This window comes from Mus caroli, unplaced genomic scaffold (assembly GCF_978045245.1).
Source record: "Mus caroli unplaced genomic scaffold, Mus_caroli_1 scaffold_4, whole genome shotgun sequence".
In the NCBI taxonomy this organism is placed as follows: Eukaryota; Metazoa; Chordata; class Mammalia; order Rodentia; family Muridae; genus Mus; species Mus caroli.
In genome coordinates this window covers 54939638-54952532 of record NW_028227259.1, presented here as the reverse complement: position 1 = coordinate 54952532, position 12895 = coordinate 54939638, and the positions used below count along the sequence as shown (strand labels likewise).

Here is a 12895-nt window from a genome sequence, read left to right as displayed (position 1 = left end):
TGCCTTCCCTACATGCCCTCTGCTCAAGTTTTCCCTAAGTGTCTCGTGCTTGTGAGGAGCCACTCACAAACTGGCTTCCTAGGGTGGAAGATGTCCTGGGATTTGTGGGGTCAAGCAGACATTCTACCCTAAAGAATTCCCATAAGAGGAGCCCCCAGGCTATCCTGACCCCTGCCAGTTCCCACTCCTGTCTCTGCTTTGGCCACCAGGGCAGAAGAGGGTTGAACACTCTTTTGGTACAGAGAGGATGGAGCCTCCCTAGGAGGCTGGCAAGCTGTCATAGTCATATGGCCATGAAGTACCGTCCTGACCTTGACTTGTGGACATACTGTGTTGCTGTGATGGAGAATCTGCCATGAGGCACCTGTTGCCTGTTATGGTCCCTGCAGCCAGTCACCAAGAACCCATGAAGGCATTTCTAGATGGTGTCTTTGTGCTCTAGGAGTGAATGTCATTCTGGGGACTTCCCATGTCACCCTGAACCATAAATCTATAGTGCGCTTTGGGAAACCTTTCCAGATGGTAGCTCTGAAGTTTCTAGATTTATTCCATCAAAGACAGTGGAAGTGCCTGTCAGAACTTCAGGGTCAGCTCCAAGTAGCTTCTCCTCAGAACCCAAAGGCTGTTGCCATTTGCCCAAGACAGCAGCAAGTACCAAGCATGCCAGATGCTAGGACCAATTAGACTCTTCAGTCAGCGACACAGACATTATCAGGCATTTAGTAAGTGCCTACTGTGTGGAGAACTTTCTAACTCAAGTTTCTAAAAAGCAGGAGGAACCAAGGAACACAGGGAGGAAATGGAGTTGGTTTCTGATTTTCCAAAGGAGGTGTAGACATCTGTTTTTACCCTAGTGGCCTTCTGGGCTCTGATGAATGGGAAAACAAATAAAATCGTAGAGCTTCTGGAAAAATTTTACTCTAAGCCAGACTGGAGCCCAAGCTGGAGCTCTTATTTTGGGCCCATTGGTTTCCACCCAGAAAATCCTATAGCCTTCCAAGCCAACAGTTGGCAGTATACCATGCCTATGGGCTCTCCTGACCTTGTAGGTGGCATTGCTGTTTGTCCATACATTTGGTGCCAATGCGTCTGTTTGTCATTCCCATCTTCGAAGTTGTTCTTCCCTGCTGTCCAACTGTGTGGCCTGCTCTGCCCTCCATAATAGAAGAACTGCATTTCCCCCTGCTCTCTGGTTCCCTCACAACCTTCACCCTCCTTGGGGCGTTCACACCAACAGGCAGCAAGGTTATGCTGAGTGTATGTTCCTAGTGGGAATACAGCTGGGATAAGGTAGAGGCCTTGTGACAGAGATGCCTAGTTGACATGACCAGATGCAATCAGGACAGTATCAGGTGTGTGGGAGTCCTTGCCGATGATGTCAGCGGAGGGGGCAGGGGGTTGATATTTGTGGAATGATTGCTTAAACCTCAAGATCTCCTCCTGACCAGTTCATTTTGTCTTCACAACCACCCATAATGAGAAAGCTGAGGCGTAGAGAGGGAAATTGACACTCTTGCTGTCATCCAGTTAGCAGATGACTCTGTCCAGACCACAGCTAATGTCCCTCCCCAGCTCCCTGCTGCTGCTTCTGCTGCTGCTGGCCCACCCAGATGCTCAGTTCCTCTCAGCCGGACAACCTGCCCTTTATTGGAGGCACCCGTGGGCAGCTGCTCCTGAGGAGGTGAAATGAGTCAAGGGGAATGGGCATGGATATAGCCCTGCTCCATCCTCACACTACTGACCCGCTGACTACATTACTCATACTGACCACAGCCGAAGGGATTTCCCAACCGAATAGCTAGCTCATTGTATGGGAGTGTCTTAGTTTTGTTTCTGATGCTGTGACAAAAAAAAAAAAAAAATACTCTGACCAAAGCAACTTTGGAGAGAAAGGGTGTGTTTAACTTACAATTCTAGATCGCAAGGAAGCCAAGGTGGCAGGAACTTGAAGCATCTAGTCACATTTCCAATTAAGGGCAGAGAGAGACTATGTGCATGCTTGTCCTCGGCTAATTTTCTTTACTTTTATACAGTCCAAATCACCTGCCTAGGGAATGGTGCCACCCACAGTGGGCTGGTCTTTCCACCTCAATCAGTATTGTTAAATAATACCTGAGAGTCCAACCTGATCTAGGCAGCCCTTCTTCCCAGGTGATTCTACAGTCTGTCAAGTTGACAATTCAAACTAAGTCTTACAGGTTGTAATGTCACCCAGCTAAACCAGTGACATGACAAGCCAACCTTCTCATCTTCCTCATAGGGGGCAAGGACACCATACTGCTCAGTGACCAGACTCTCTCCACCATACAGAGGTCAAAGTCCCCCCTGTTGAAGTTTGTGGAACAGTCCACTGACAACAAGGAGAGTGCCAGAGATGGTAAGTGTATCTCAGGTTTATTGCCTCTTCCTGGTCTGTGATCTCTACAGAGCATATGTCAGTGCCAGCAGGACCTTATCCTACAGCTACTGTGAGACTCCATGACAACATCCTCACTCCATACCTACACACACACACACACACACACACACACACACACACACACACACGGGGCCATGGGTATGGGGGAAAGAGGGAAGTGGGAGAGAACCTATGTCCCACTAGAATTCCGGTGTTCTGGGTGGGCAAACATGAGAGGACTTTCCACGTGCCCCGGGTGGGCATCTGGCTGTGTTAAGCCACTGACCCCACACGGTGGGTGGTGTACAAGGGGCAGCCCCAGGTACCAGGTTCTCAGCCTCTGGCATCCCATGCTGGATATGGTGGAGGAGCTGAGAACAGAATAGGGGCTCCAGGGTGGTACTTGGCCCCAGGGCGGCACTGGGCCCTGGGATGAAAGGGGGAAAGGGCGGGGGGAGAAGCTGCGCTGGATGTTTCCCATGTGGGCAAGAGTCCTTGGTCAGGTCCGTGGCTGGAGCACAGGGTGGCATTCTGGCGGGATGTTAGACGCAGCTCGTTAGGAGAAAGCCTATCCCATTGTTCAAGCACGGAGGGCCTTCATGATCAGAGACAGTCTATGGTTTTAGAGCTTTATTGTAGAAAGGCAGGGAGAAAGGAGAGAAGGGAGAAAGAGAGAGGGAGAGGCTGGCCGTGGCCATGTGGAAAGAGGGAGGAAGGGAGAAAGAGAAGGAGGGCTAGAGAGTAAGAGAGGTGAGGGCTAAAGAGAGCAAGAAGGGGCCAAGCAGCCCCTCTTATAGTGGGCTGGGTTATCTTGCTGTTGCCAGGTAACTATGGGGAGGAGCATACCTGCTGATAGTCAGGTAACTATGGAAGTGGAGTCTAGCCAGAATGCCAGAAGTTTGGGACATTGTCTGCGTGACTGGTAGCCACAGACCTCTCCTGTGGGGGCAGTAACTTCGACAGGGGCCAGGGGTCCAGGAGACATGATCAGACGCCTTCCACCCCATGTAGGTGGAAATTGCCACCCACCGGGTCCCACCGGGGTTCAAGACCTAAGCTCTACTGGAGACCAAGCTGTCTGTGCATAGCCCATTGCCCCCCCCCCCCACACACACACACACACATGCATGCGCACACTGCTGTTACAATCTCCTAATGCTTAGGGTCTGAACTTCCCCAGCAGCCTGGGTCATTTTTCAGTATGACATCATCAGCTCTCCAACTCTTCCTGCTTCCTTTTTTTTTTTTTTTCTTCAGCTTCTTGGTTCCTCAGACTTGGAACCTTATAGTCCTCAACGCCTGTCAGTATCTCTTCCCCCTTCACATCTGGCCTGTAACCAAAGTCTTTCTGTGGGGTTTCTTGGACCTTCCACTGGGTGGTTCAGTCTGGTTGTGTCATCAGAGACTCCACTCCTGGATTCCCCAGTTCCAACCAATCCTTGTTCTGTTCCCAGTTTCATCCTTCAGCTGTACACTCAACCCATGGAAATACCTTGCCATCCTGTTTCACCCTGCTTAGAGTTTCCAAGTTACCCTTAGCTGTCACATCTTAGAATCCTCAGCTTGTCAGACTTATCTGGTCTGCCCTCCTCCCCTGATGACTGGATGACCTTTTAGCGAGATGGACTGACCAGCTCTTTCATTTAACTCGTACTGTGAAATGAACCAACTCACATATAGCTTAGAGCTTGGAGCATCAGCGGGAAGATATAGGACTCATTTGGATATACACCAGATTTGGGGCCAGCAAGGTTCACCCAGTCTCTTCTGACTGTTCAGATCACTCAACACAGTGCCAGAATGGTAAACGTAGAAGACATTTCTAGCTTTTCAACAGAAACATTCTCAGGAACCCATGGAAGAATCCCTGGATACAGATCCTTACCCTGGTGAATCAGCACTGACCAGAAAGCAAAACTGGGTCTTTGGAGCCTGCAGCCTGGGCTGCTTGTAATACTGGCCTCTGGTCCACCATGTGTGGTCTTGTATTGTGGCTGGTGGTCATGGCATGCTGGCAGCCTATGGCCTCATGGAATGCCAAAGCCTCTCTCTGCTGAGCCTCTGGGTAGCCTAGGTCTGTGGCATGGAAATGGACTCTGGCTGTCTCTATCTTCACAAGAACAGCACGAGTGATTCAAATGATAGCTTCCAGGGTCCCATCATCAATGTGCATTGTTCTCGCCTGTCCTGAGCCAGCTCTTGGTGGAAACGAGGATGCGTTCTCTGAGAGGCTGTCAGTGTCCCAATGGCCTCCTCACTGCTGTGGCCTGATTAATTCCAACTGAAAACTGCCACATGCAGGAAGACAAACAAAGCCCAAGACAGACAGCCAACAAAAGATGACAAATGTCTCCTACAGGCCTATGAGCTGGGGGGGGGGGGCACATATTTAGGGGACTAACACTCTCAACACTATTTCTTCTTCATCTTTTAGAGAGAAAAAAACAATATTTTTTTCCACTCTGTCATGAAGCATTTGCCTCATCCTTATTGATGTGTGTTTTGTGACTAATAAGTATTAATGATATTAATTCTGTTTGTGACAGCAGCCCAGAATAATTACTATTATTTGCAGTAATATTTTCCAACTTCGGGCTCATTCATAAGTCTTTTATGGAAACGTCAATGTTATGAGTCTGTAATTAAAGCAAAAGTAAGGCTTCCCACGGCTGGCTTAAGAGTTAACACCCCAGAATCTTAGCATTCAAAGAGAGCTGGTTCCCACAGCAAAGCAGCAGAGGTCTTAGTGAAGGCATGACGGCTGTCTCGTGTTTAAGAACTTTCTGTGTGTATTAATAATTGACTTAAGTATGCTGTTTTTTGCTGCCTTCTAGATAAGCACAGGGAAAAGGAGGGTGGTGAACTTTGCTGTACCCATAATTCCAATTTCCTAGCCTGTATTGTTCTAGTCCCAAGACGTGCTATCCAGCCTCTCTCAGGAACAGCAAAGCAAATGGGAGCAGACAACAGAATCACAGGCAGTGTCCACCATCCCTTCAGGACTCTACCATCTGTCCTGGTGTCCATCAACCCTTAGACACCCAGCATCCCCTTCCTGTGGTTGTGTCTAGCCTATGATGATAACAGTGGGACTATCTTCCTCATTCCATGAACAAACGTTTAAAATAAAAATGTTTCCCAGGTAACCTCAAAGGAGGGGGGAAGAGAGGGAGAAGAAAGAGGAGGGGGAGAAGGGAGGGAGAGGAGATAGTGGTGGCAAGATTCACACATCTAGACAGGATTGGAATATCAGAGAAGGAAATAGCATGGGGCGAAGCAGCAGCAACCAAAAGGCCCCGGCATAATTCATCCCAGCTTCCCTTAGATGTAAATGAGGGTGGCAGAGGTCTCACCTGAGCCACAGTAAAAACACACTGCCAATGGTTTAGGGGTGAGGCTGTACTGAGGAAGGTTAATTAATTTTTCAGGGGCGCCAGAATATACTATTAACTGTCTCAGGAGAAGTAATTTCATGAGAGTAATTTCCAGAAGGAGTTTATTCATCTCGCACGGGTGAGAGGTGCAGCCACAGGAAACCCCAGAACTCGCTCCTTTTGAATCACGCTCCCCACTCTGCTGGGAGCAGGATGGTTCTGACTCAGGGGTTCTCGGGCTCCTCTATAGCCTCGATGAGATTTTCATCTGCTAGTTGGGAATTGATGCATTTGCTTCCCTGAGCCGCCTTGGATGTCGGCAGCTAAGCGTTTGTAGGAGTTAGACATCTCCTTTCAGAAAGTACCATTTTGAGAAGTTTTAGGGTAGTTACCTGAATATGCCTTAAAATGAATACTATAAATTTAAGTTGCTTTCATAAAGTGATGCATGATATTTAGGATGTATGCTAATAGATTCACTTTTTCATGAATACATGTATAAGCCCATATATTCAAGCACTTAGTAAGATATTTATTGAGTCTTTGCCATAGAACACTGGTGAAGTTAAAAAATTATTCAGGCAAGACTTTGTACTTAAGGTAGTTAGTTATAAGTAACAATTTGAGGTAAGAGAGAGGGGTGGAGGTGGGGTGGTAAGTTCCAGGAGGTCCGGACTTCCCCTGTGGGAAGCCTGCCCCTAGGAATAGGGCTTTTGGCCAGATCTAATCTTCATGGAGGAGGTGGGGGCTGGGCTGCAACTCAAAGGTTCCCTTTAGAATGGACAAGATAAAGAGCACTCCTGGGAGAAGGGGAATCAACAAAGGCCCCAGAAGAGGTGCGGTACCATGAGGGACTGGCTAAAGTAGCTGGATGGAGGGATGCAAGGAGAGGAGCTGGGATGTGGGATACAGAGAGAGATGGGTGTGGAGGCAGGAACAGGCTCGAGCTCTGTTCCCCAGAATCTGCAGCCTTTGAAGGTTTTCTCCATGGAGGAAGATGTGCTGAGATGTGTGCTTTAAGGTCACAGTGCTTCCCACACTACAGTGGGAACCCCCATCCCCTGGGACCTTATGAAAGTGAACATTCTGAGACCAGTAGATGAGGGGTGGGGCCTGACACTCTGCTGCTCTAAGCAAGTCCATAGACCGGATCAGAATGGCAAAGTTGTGGGGAGGCCCTTGCTTGGCTTGGAGCATGACCCTATTGGGAACTGTACACATTGTTATCTTGGCTGAACAAATCACAGCAGATTCTGGTTATCATCTATCTATCTATCTATCTATCTATCATCTATCTATGCGTTCAAGGATTGCTTGTATCATATATGTATTCATGTATTTCATTGTAAGGAGTAAGTACCAAGATCAGCTTCCAGGATGTAGGGAACAGTGACACATGGTATTCATAACTGAATACAGACTTGAAAATGAGAGGAGAAAAACTGGTCAAAAGTCTGTCCCCGGGGTTCTTCTGTGGTTATCCAAAAGGCTGAGAAAAATGAAATGGCTCCTTTTAAGTGCGGAGAAAACAAAAACAAAAACAAATACATTCGAATCAGGAAAACTAGATGGAAGAGGTTTGTCGACAAGAGGCAAGACTTGCTTTTCCCAGGTGAAGCCCGTTGACTCCTTCCAGTGGCTCTGGTGTGTTTACCACCCACGGTGCCCACACTGTGTGACCCACAAGGAGCAGACATCAGATCATCATCAGAGGAAATGAGGAGGGGCATGCGTATATGGAGATCTAAACCGAGTTCTCCAATGGAACCGATTAATCACATCTCCCAGGATGAAAGCCCTTTGCAGATTGGATTCATCTATGGGTCTTGAGGTGAGAAGATGATCCTAGATTATACAGTCCGGTCTGGATCGTCTTACAAGATGGAGGCAAGGGAGGACGTGGCCTCCGTAGATAAGCCAGGGTGATATAGCTATGGTGATGGGCACTAGAAGAATCCTGCCACAAGCCAAGAAGCCACCAAAACCTGGGAGAAATGAGGAATGGATCGTACCCTTAGTTATCTAGGGACTGTGCCATCTGGGGACTGTGCTCCCATTCTGCCCAGGGAGACCTACTTAGGACTTCTGGGTTCCAGAGCTATAAGAAAACAGATGTGTGTGTGCTAAGTTGATGGTCATCTGTTACAAGCCCCCAAACATCAGCCTGTGGGCACCCAGTAGTCGACTTGAAACAAGAAAACTGTGCTGATGCAGAAACCACAGACAGCCAGAGAGGGAGGAGGCAGTGGCTGGTGGAAACATGAGGCACAGAGGGGACAGAGGGACTGAGCGGAGGATATGGATCTGATGCTACAGACCTCACAAGGGAGGGGCTGGACACAGACCCAAGTCATTAATCAAAATTAAGAAAGGAAAGTGGTGGAACAATTACAACGAGGGTCAGAGCAAGGTCGTCAGGTGCTGGGGCACACTCTCAAAGAGGCTAGCGGGGCCCCATTCCCCTCTGTTTTCCTCATCCTTCCCTGTCCCAGGTGGACTTGCTCAGTTTCCCTTTTGCTTCCCGCATAACATGCCGCCCAGCACAAAGCAACAGGGAGTGGAGTAGAACCAATTTGGGCTTATCCTGACTAGTTTACAAATAAGTGAGACTCGGACTATGGTTATTTTATTTGGCTTTGACAATTGCTGGGGAGGGGTCACCCCTAATCTAGTGTTCTAACTGCAGGCCTGGCTACCTCCCCAGCCGTGTGCTGTGCAGTGTGCCCCAGGTACTTGCTGTTTCTCCTGCCCGTGTGCTTATGGCTCCTTTTCCCTCATGGCAGCTTCCTCTGTCTCTCTCTGTCTCTCTCTCTCTCTGTCTGTCTCTCTCTGTCTCTGTCTCTGTCTCTGTCTCTGTCTCTCTCTCTCTCTCTCTCTCTCATACTGCCCCCACTTCTCCTCCTCTAACCAGATCACTCCAAACCCACCTACCTCTAATCCTCCCAGTAACTGGCTGTAGCCAATTTTATTTAAACCAATAGTTTTAAGTCAAGGGCCAAGGTTTGCACACCAAAAACACATAAACATAAGCCTAGGCCTTACAGTCCATAGCAATAGGCCAAACAAAAGAGCTTATTATGGGCTAGCACCCCTACAACTGTAAGCCAAAATCTAAGAGCTAGGGATGGAGCTCAGTGGTAGAGAGATTGTCTAGCTTGTACAAGGCCCTAGGCTCAATTCCCACTAACACCCCCAACACACACACACACACACACACACGATGCCTTTTTCTTTTTCCATGTTGACTATCTCCATTTTGTTACCATAATGTCAGGTCTCTCCAGTTCTCCCCACCTTTGTTATATTTCTACTCAAAAAAAAAAAAAAAAGTAAAATTCTATTTTTAAAGTGGTCTTAAATGTTCAGATGATATCAATCACATCAGCTGAGGCTTCCAACCTCAGCAACCTAAGTTGGACAATAAGATAAAACATGTCACACGTGCAGAGCAGCTCCTAGCAGAGAGGGTCATGCCGTTAAGGCCTAGCTGGCCCAAAGCACTCTAGAGCTGGAGGAAACAAGTTCATGCAGAGACCTAAGGGGTCTTATGTCAGGCCCTGCTTTCTAGAGGAGCTGAACTCAGAAAAGGTCCATACATAAGCGATAAAGGGCTCATCAGTGTGGCTTCACCATAGGAACTGGTAGTCCAACAGCAGACAGGCAGAGGACCAGGTCCTTGGGACAGAAGGCAGGATGCTTCCTCAGCTGTTCCTGGCTGGAGCTGAAATGCCTCAGAGAGACTTTTCAGAGAGTTGCTGGAGTTTCAAGAGTTTCTACTCTTGAAAGCAAAAGAGGCTGGTGTCTGATATTAGCTGATATCAGCCCTCCACCATGCCGCCTTCCTCTGCCTCTGTTCTTATTGGAGCTGCCAGCCCACATTCTAGCCAGGTCTTCCCTTTCCAATCACTCTCCCACAAGTCCTAGATATCTCTTCAGCCAGACAAGTTGACTGTAAACCTATCACAGGTATGTTAGTTGGCTGGAAGGATATATATAAGTATCCTTGTATCTATGTGTATATTCAACCTTGGAAACAGGCTGCAGGTCATCCCGAGTGGACCAGTAGGACCTTCCAAAGAAAGTGAACGGTGCCAAAGCTAATATGGAATCAGTGAGGCTCCCTCCACAGGTGTGATGTGGGAAACTGACAGGAACATGCGTCCCACCTTCTGCCAATCTTCCACAGTCTGGCCCCACTAGCCATCTGTCAGCCTGAGAACCTCCCTCTACATGTCCCATGGCAGGCCTGACTGTACTGTTGGTCTACTGTGGTTCTAGTAAGGAGTACCAGGAAGTATTCCCAGGACCTTTGGTGTTTGAACCAAGACCTTTGCTCAGGCTAAACTCACCCAGATGTGCATCTTCCATATCCTTCCTCATAGTTGCTCCTGGGGTCTCAGAACACACTGTCTTGTGGGAAATTCACAGCCTAGTACTGAACGCACATGTCCTAGTATTCAGAGCTGTTTGTTCTTCCCTAGTCATATTTCCCACTATGACTTATTAGGTCAGAGAGGGACATCAGAGTCCTCTCTTTTACTTACCTGAGAAACTGAGGCCAGATGAGCTGTGATCACAGAACAAGTGAGTGGGGAAATGGGCACAAGGGGCCAGCTCCCGGGACCTGTCCCTTGTCTTCTGACTCCTGCTTCTTGTACATCTAGAATTTCTCATTGATAGAGGGGTTTAAGGCCAAGAGTCTGGTGCCTCGGGAGGGAGCTCGAAGCTGTTTGCACATAGCCTTATATCTGAAGCTAGGCAAACATCAGGGATCCCCTCAGAGAGTAAGGTGCTGATGGAGATTGAGAGATGGGGTGACACTAAACCTCCCTAAGCTATCCTCCTTCTCTGAAGGCAGCCAGAACTCTGTCCATCCATAAAGACCCTCAGCTTCCAAAGGACAACCTTGGTCCTCAGATTTAGTCTTCCAGGGTCACAGGAGGCCTATTAGCACTAAGTCATTGGTTCTTAAAGGCCTTGGGCAGGTGACTAGGTGGGAGTTATCAGGAGAGGAAGGTGAGACCAATATGCTGCCCCAGGTTTAATGCTGTCCCTGCCTTTTTTCAGGGGAGATTCAGAAGCAGGAAGATGAAAGCTACGCAGCTGCTGAGGCACTGACAGAGCCTGAGGATGCTGGAAAGCCTGCTGTCAGCTCCGCAGCCCCGCTGAGCAACGTGAACCAGCAGCACTTGGACTTTCATCATCCTCCCGTACCCCAGCCACCTTCAGAAGAAGTAAACACGGTGGGGAGGGAGAGCAGTCAACTGACTGATGGGCAGCAGGCTGCAGACCTGGAGGAGGTCCCAAGGGAGGCTCCCATGGAGGAACAGAGGTGTGAGCCGGGGCTGCCCCCATCTAGCCTGGCCTCCCAGGAGGAATGCACCACAACTCTCCAGGACCACTTGCCTTCCACCCAGCCAGAGGTCAAAGCATCCAGTGTGGGAGGCAACAGAGGCATCTCAGAGGGCGAAGACACAAGGAGCACTGTGCATACATGAGGGGCAGAGAGACTGACAGGGTGACACACTGATGGCACCAGGGAGAGCGAGGAAAGGAAAGGCTGAGGCCTCAGAACAGTCACATCCAAGCCCCTTTCCACTAAACACCTACCATTCCTGTCTGCAAACGAGAGAATGCTCTGATCCTGCTATGAGCTGGGAACACCCAATGGTGCCAGTTCTGTCTGATTTATTAAAGCTGGCCTGTGAGCTTCTCGATGTCACCTCTGTCTGCTGAAGACATGCTGCTGTGAACATGGCCGGGCACGGGAATCATGGTTGCCATATGGCTGCCTTTCTGCATCCCTCCTCCTGTCAGCATTTGTTTTATTAGAGAGAAGATGTTTTTCTATTAGCATTTAATGTTGTCCATCAAGATGATGGGACAAGCTAGGAAAGCAAGAGTTTTTGTTTTTTTTTTTCCCCTGGGTCTCAGTCTTGGGAATAGCTAGGTGGCTGGAAGGAATGATGTAATTGAATGAAATGTGTTCATGAGGCCATGGGTGCACTTTGTCATGTAGTGGTCTCGGAGGATCCCCCAGCAATGGAAAGGCTTGGCACTCAGTGTTTCACAGTGGCAGGCAGGAGAAACGAGAGCAGGCTGGGAAAGGTAAGCTACAGGTAGGAGAGGCTGTTTGCTAACTGAGTACAGATCTGAGTGTTCTAGCCTAGGTCTGGAGGGATGGGTAACAAGCAACTGCCAGGAGCAGGGGACTTTTTAGTGGTACTTTGATTTTTGCATTTTTGCTTCTTAGATGATAGAAATACTAGCCATCTTTATCCAGCCAAAGCTGCGGATAGGATGGTGTGGTTATCTGAGGTTTGGGAAAAGCTTAATATTGCCCCAGTTCCTTACAGCACTGAAGAAGTAGAAAGCATTCACTCCACCAACAGAATTTTGCATCTAGGTAGGCCCCCAGGGGCCAGAATTGATTTCAGAAACTCCAGCTAGAAAGAATGCAGAGGAGAAATGCATTCCCATTCATCGTAAACCCTGTCTGTGCCCTGAGACTCTCCGGGACAAGGACAAACGTGATGGGAGCCCCAGTGTCCCATTTATCCCTATTTCAGTCTGTTCCCTGCCCCTGAAGGCCAGCCCTTTGGGGAAGGAGGCCCTGAGGCTGCAAGTTTACACAGGCTAGTAGTCCCGAAGGTGCCTTTTTTCGATGGATGGGAGCCACAGCTAGTTTTTAGGTGCCTGTGGTCAGTATTGCTGCATAGGACATCAGAATGGTAAGGGAAACCCAGCCAGATGTGACTCAGAAAAAAAGAAAATAAACACTCACCTCCCAGAAGCTCTGGTTTGGACACACGTTCAACAGGTACACTTCTTTGTGGCCATTCATCACTTCCGGGTAAAGGGGGTTTGTAGTAAACTCTAGCACAGTCTAGTAGGGCAAGAAACTGCAGTGAGCCCCAGGGTCTGTGCTTTAGGGAGACAGGATAATAGGGGTCCGTTGCTTGGGCTCAATGTATACATCCAGATGGAGTGAGCTATTAAGCTGATGTTGTTATATATATGTAACTATGACAACAATATCCCCACTTCTGCTGTGTCTACCCAACATGGTTCTTCTACTCTGTAGACATTAAAGAGAGTCCAGTCACTACTTATGGTTTCCCTG

The 12895-nt window shown here is 48.6% G+C and overlaps 1 protein-coding gene across 2 annotated transcripts in view; it reads left to right on the top strand.

Moving 5' to 3' along the window:
• The window catches only part of Ccdc149 (coiled-coil domain containing 149), a 102991-nt gene extending 90096 nt beyond the window's left edge, over positions 1-12895 (top strand). For both annotated transcript variants that reach the window (XM_029477845.2, XM_021163107.3), the window contains 2 exons: positions 2261-2377; positions 10840-12895. In XM_029477845.2, coding sequence (XP_029333705.1) covers positions 2261-2377; positions 10840-11270 — 548 coding nt within the window. In that variant the 3' untranslated portion in view covers positions 11271-12895. The remainder of the gene's footprint in view (positions 1-2260; positions 2378-10839) is intronic.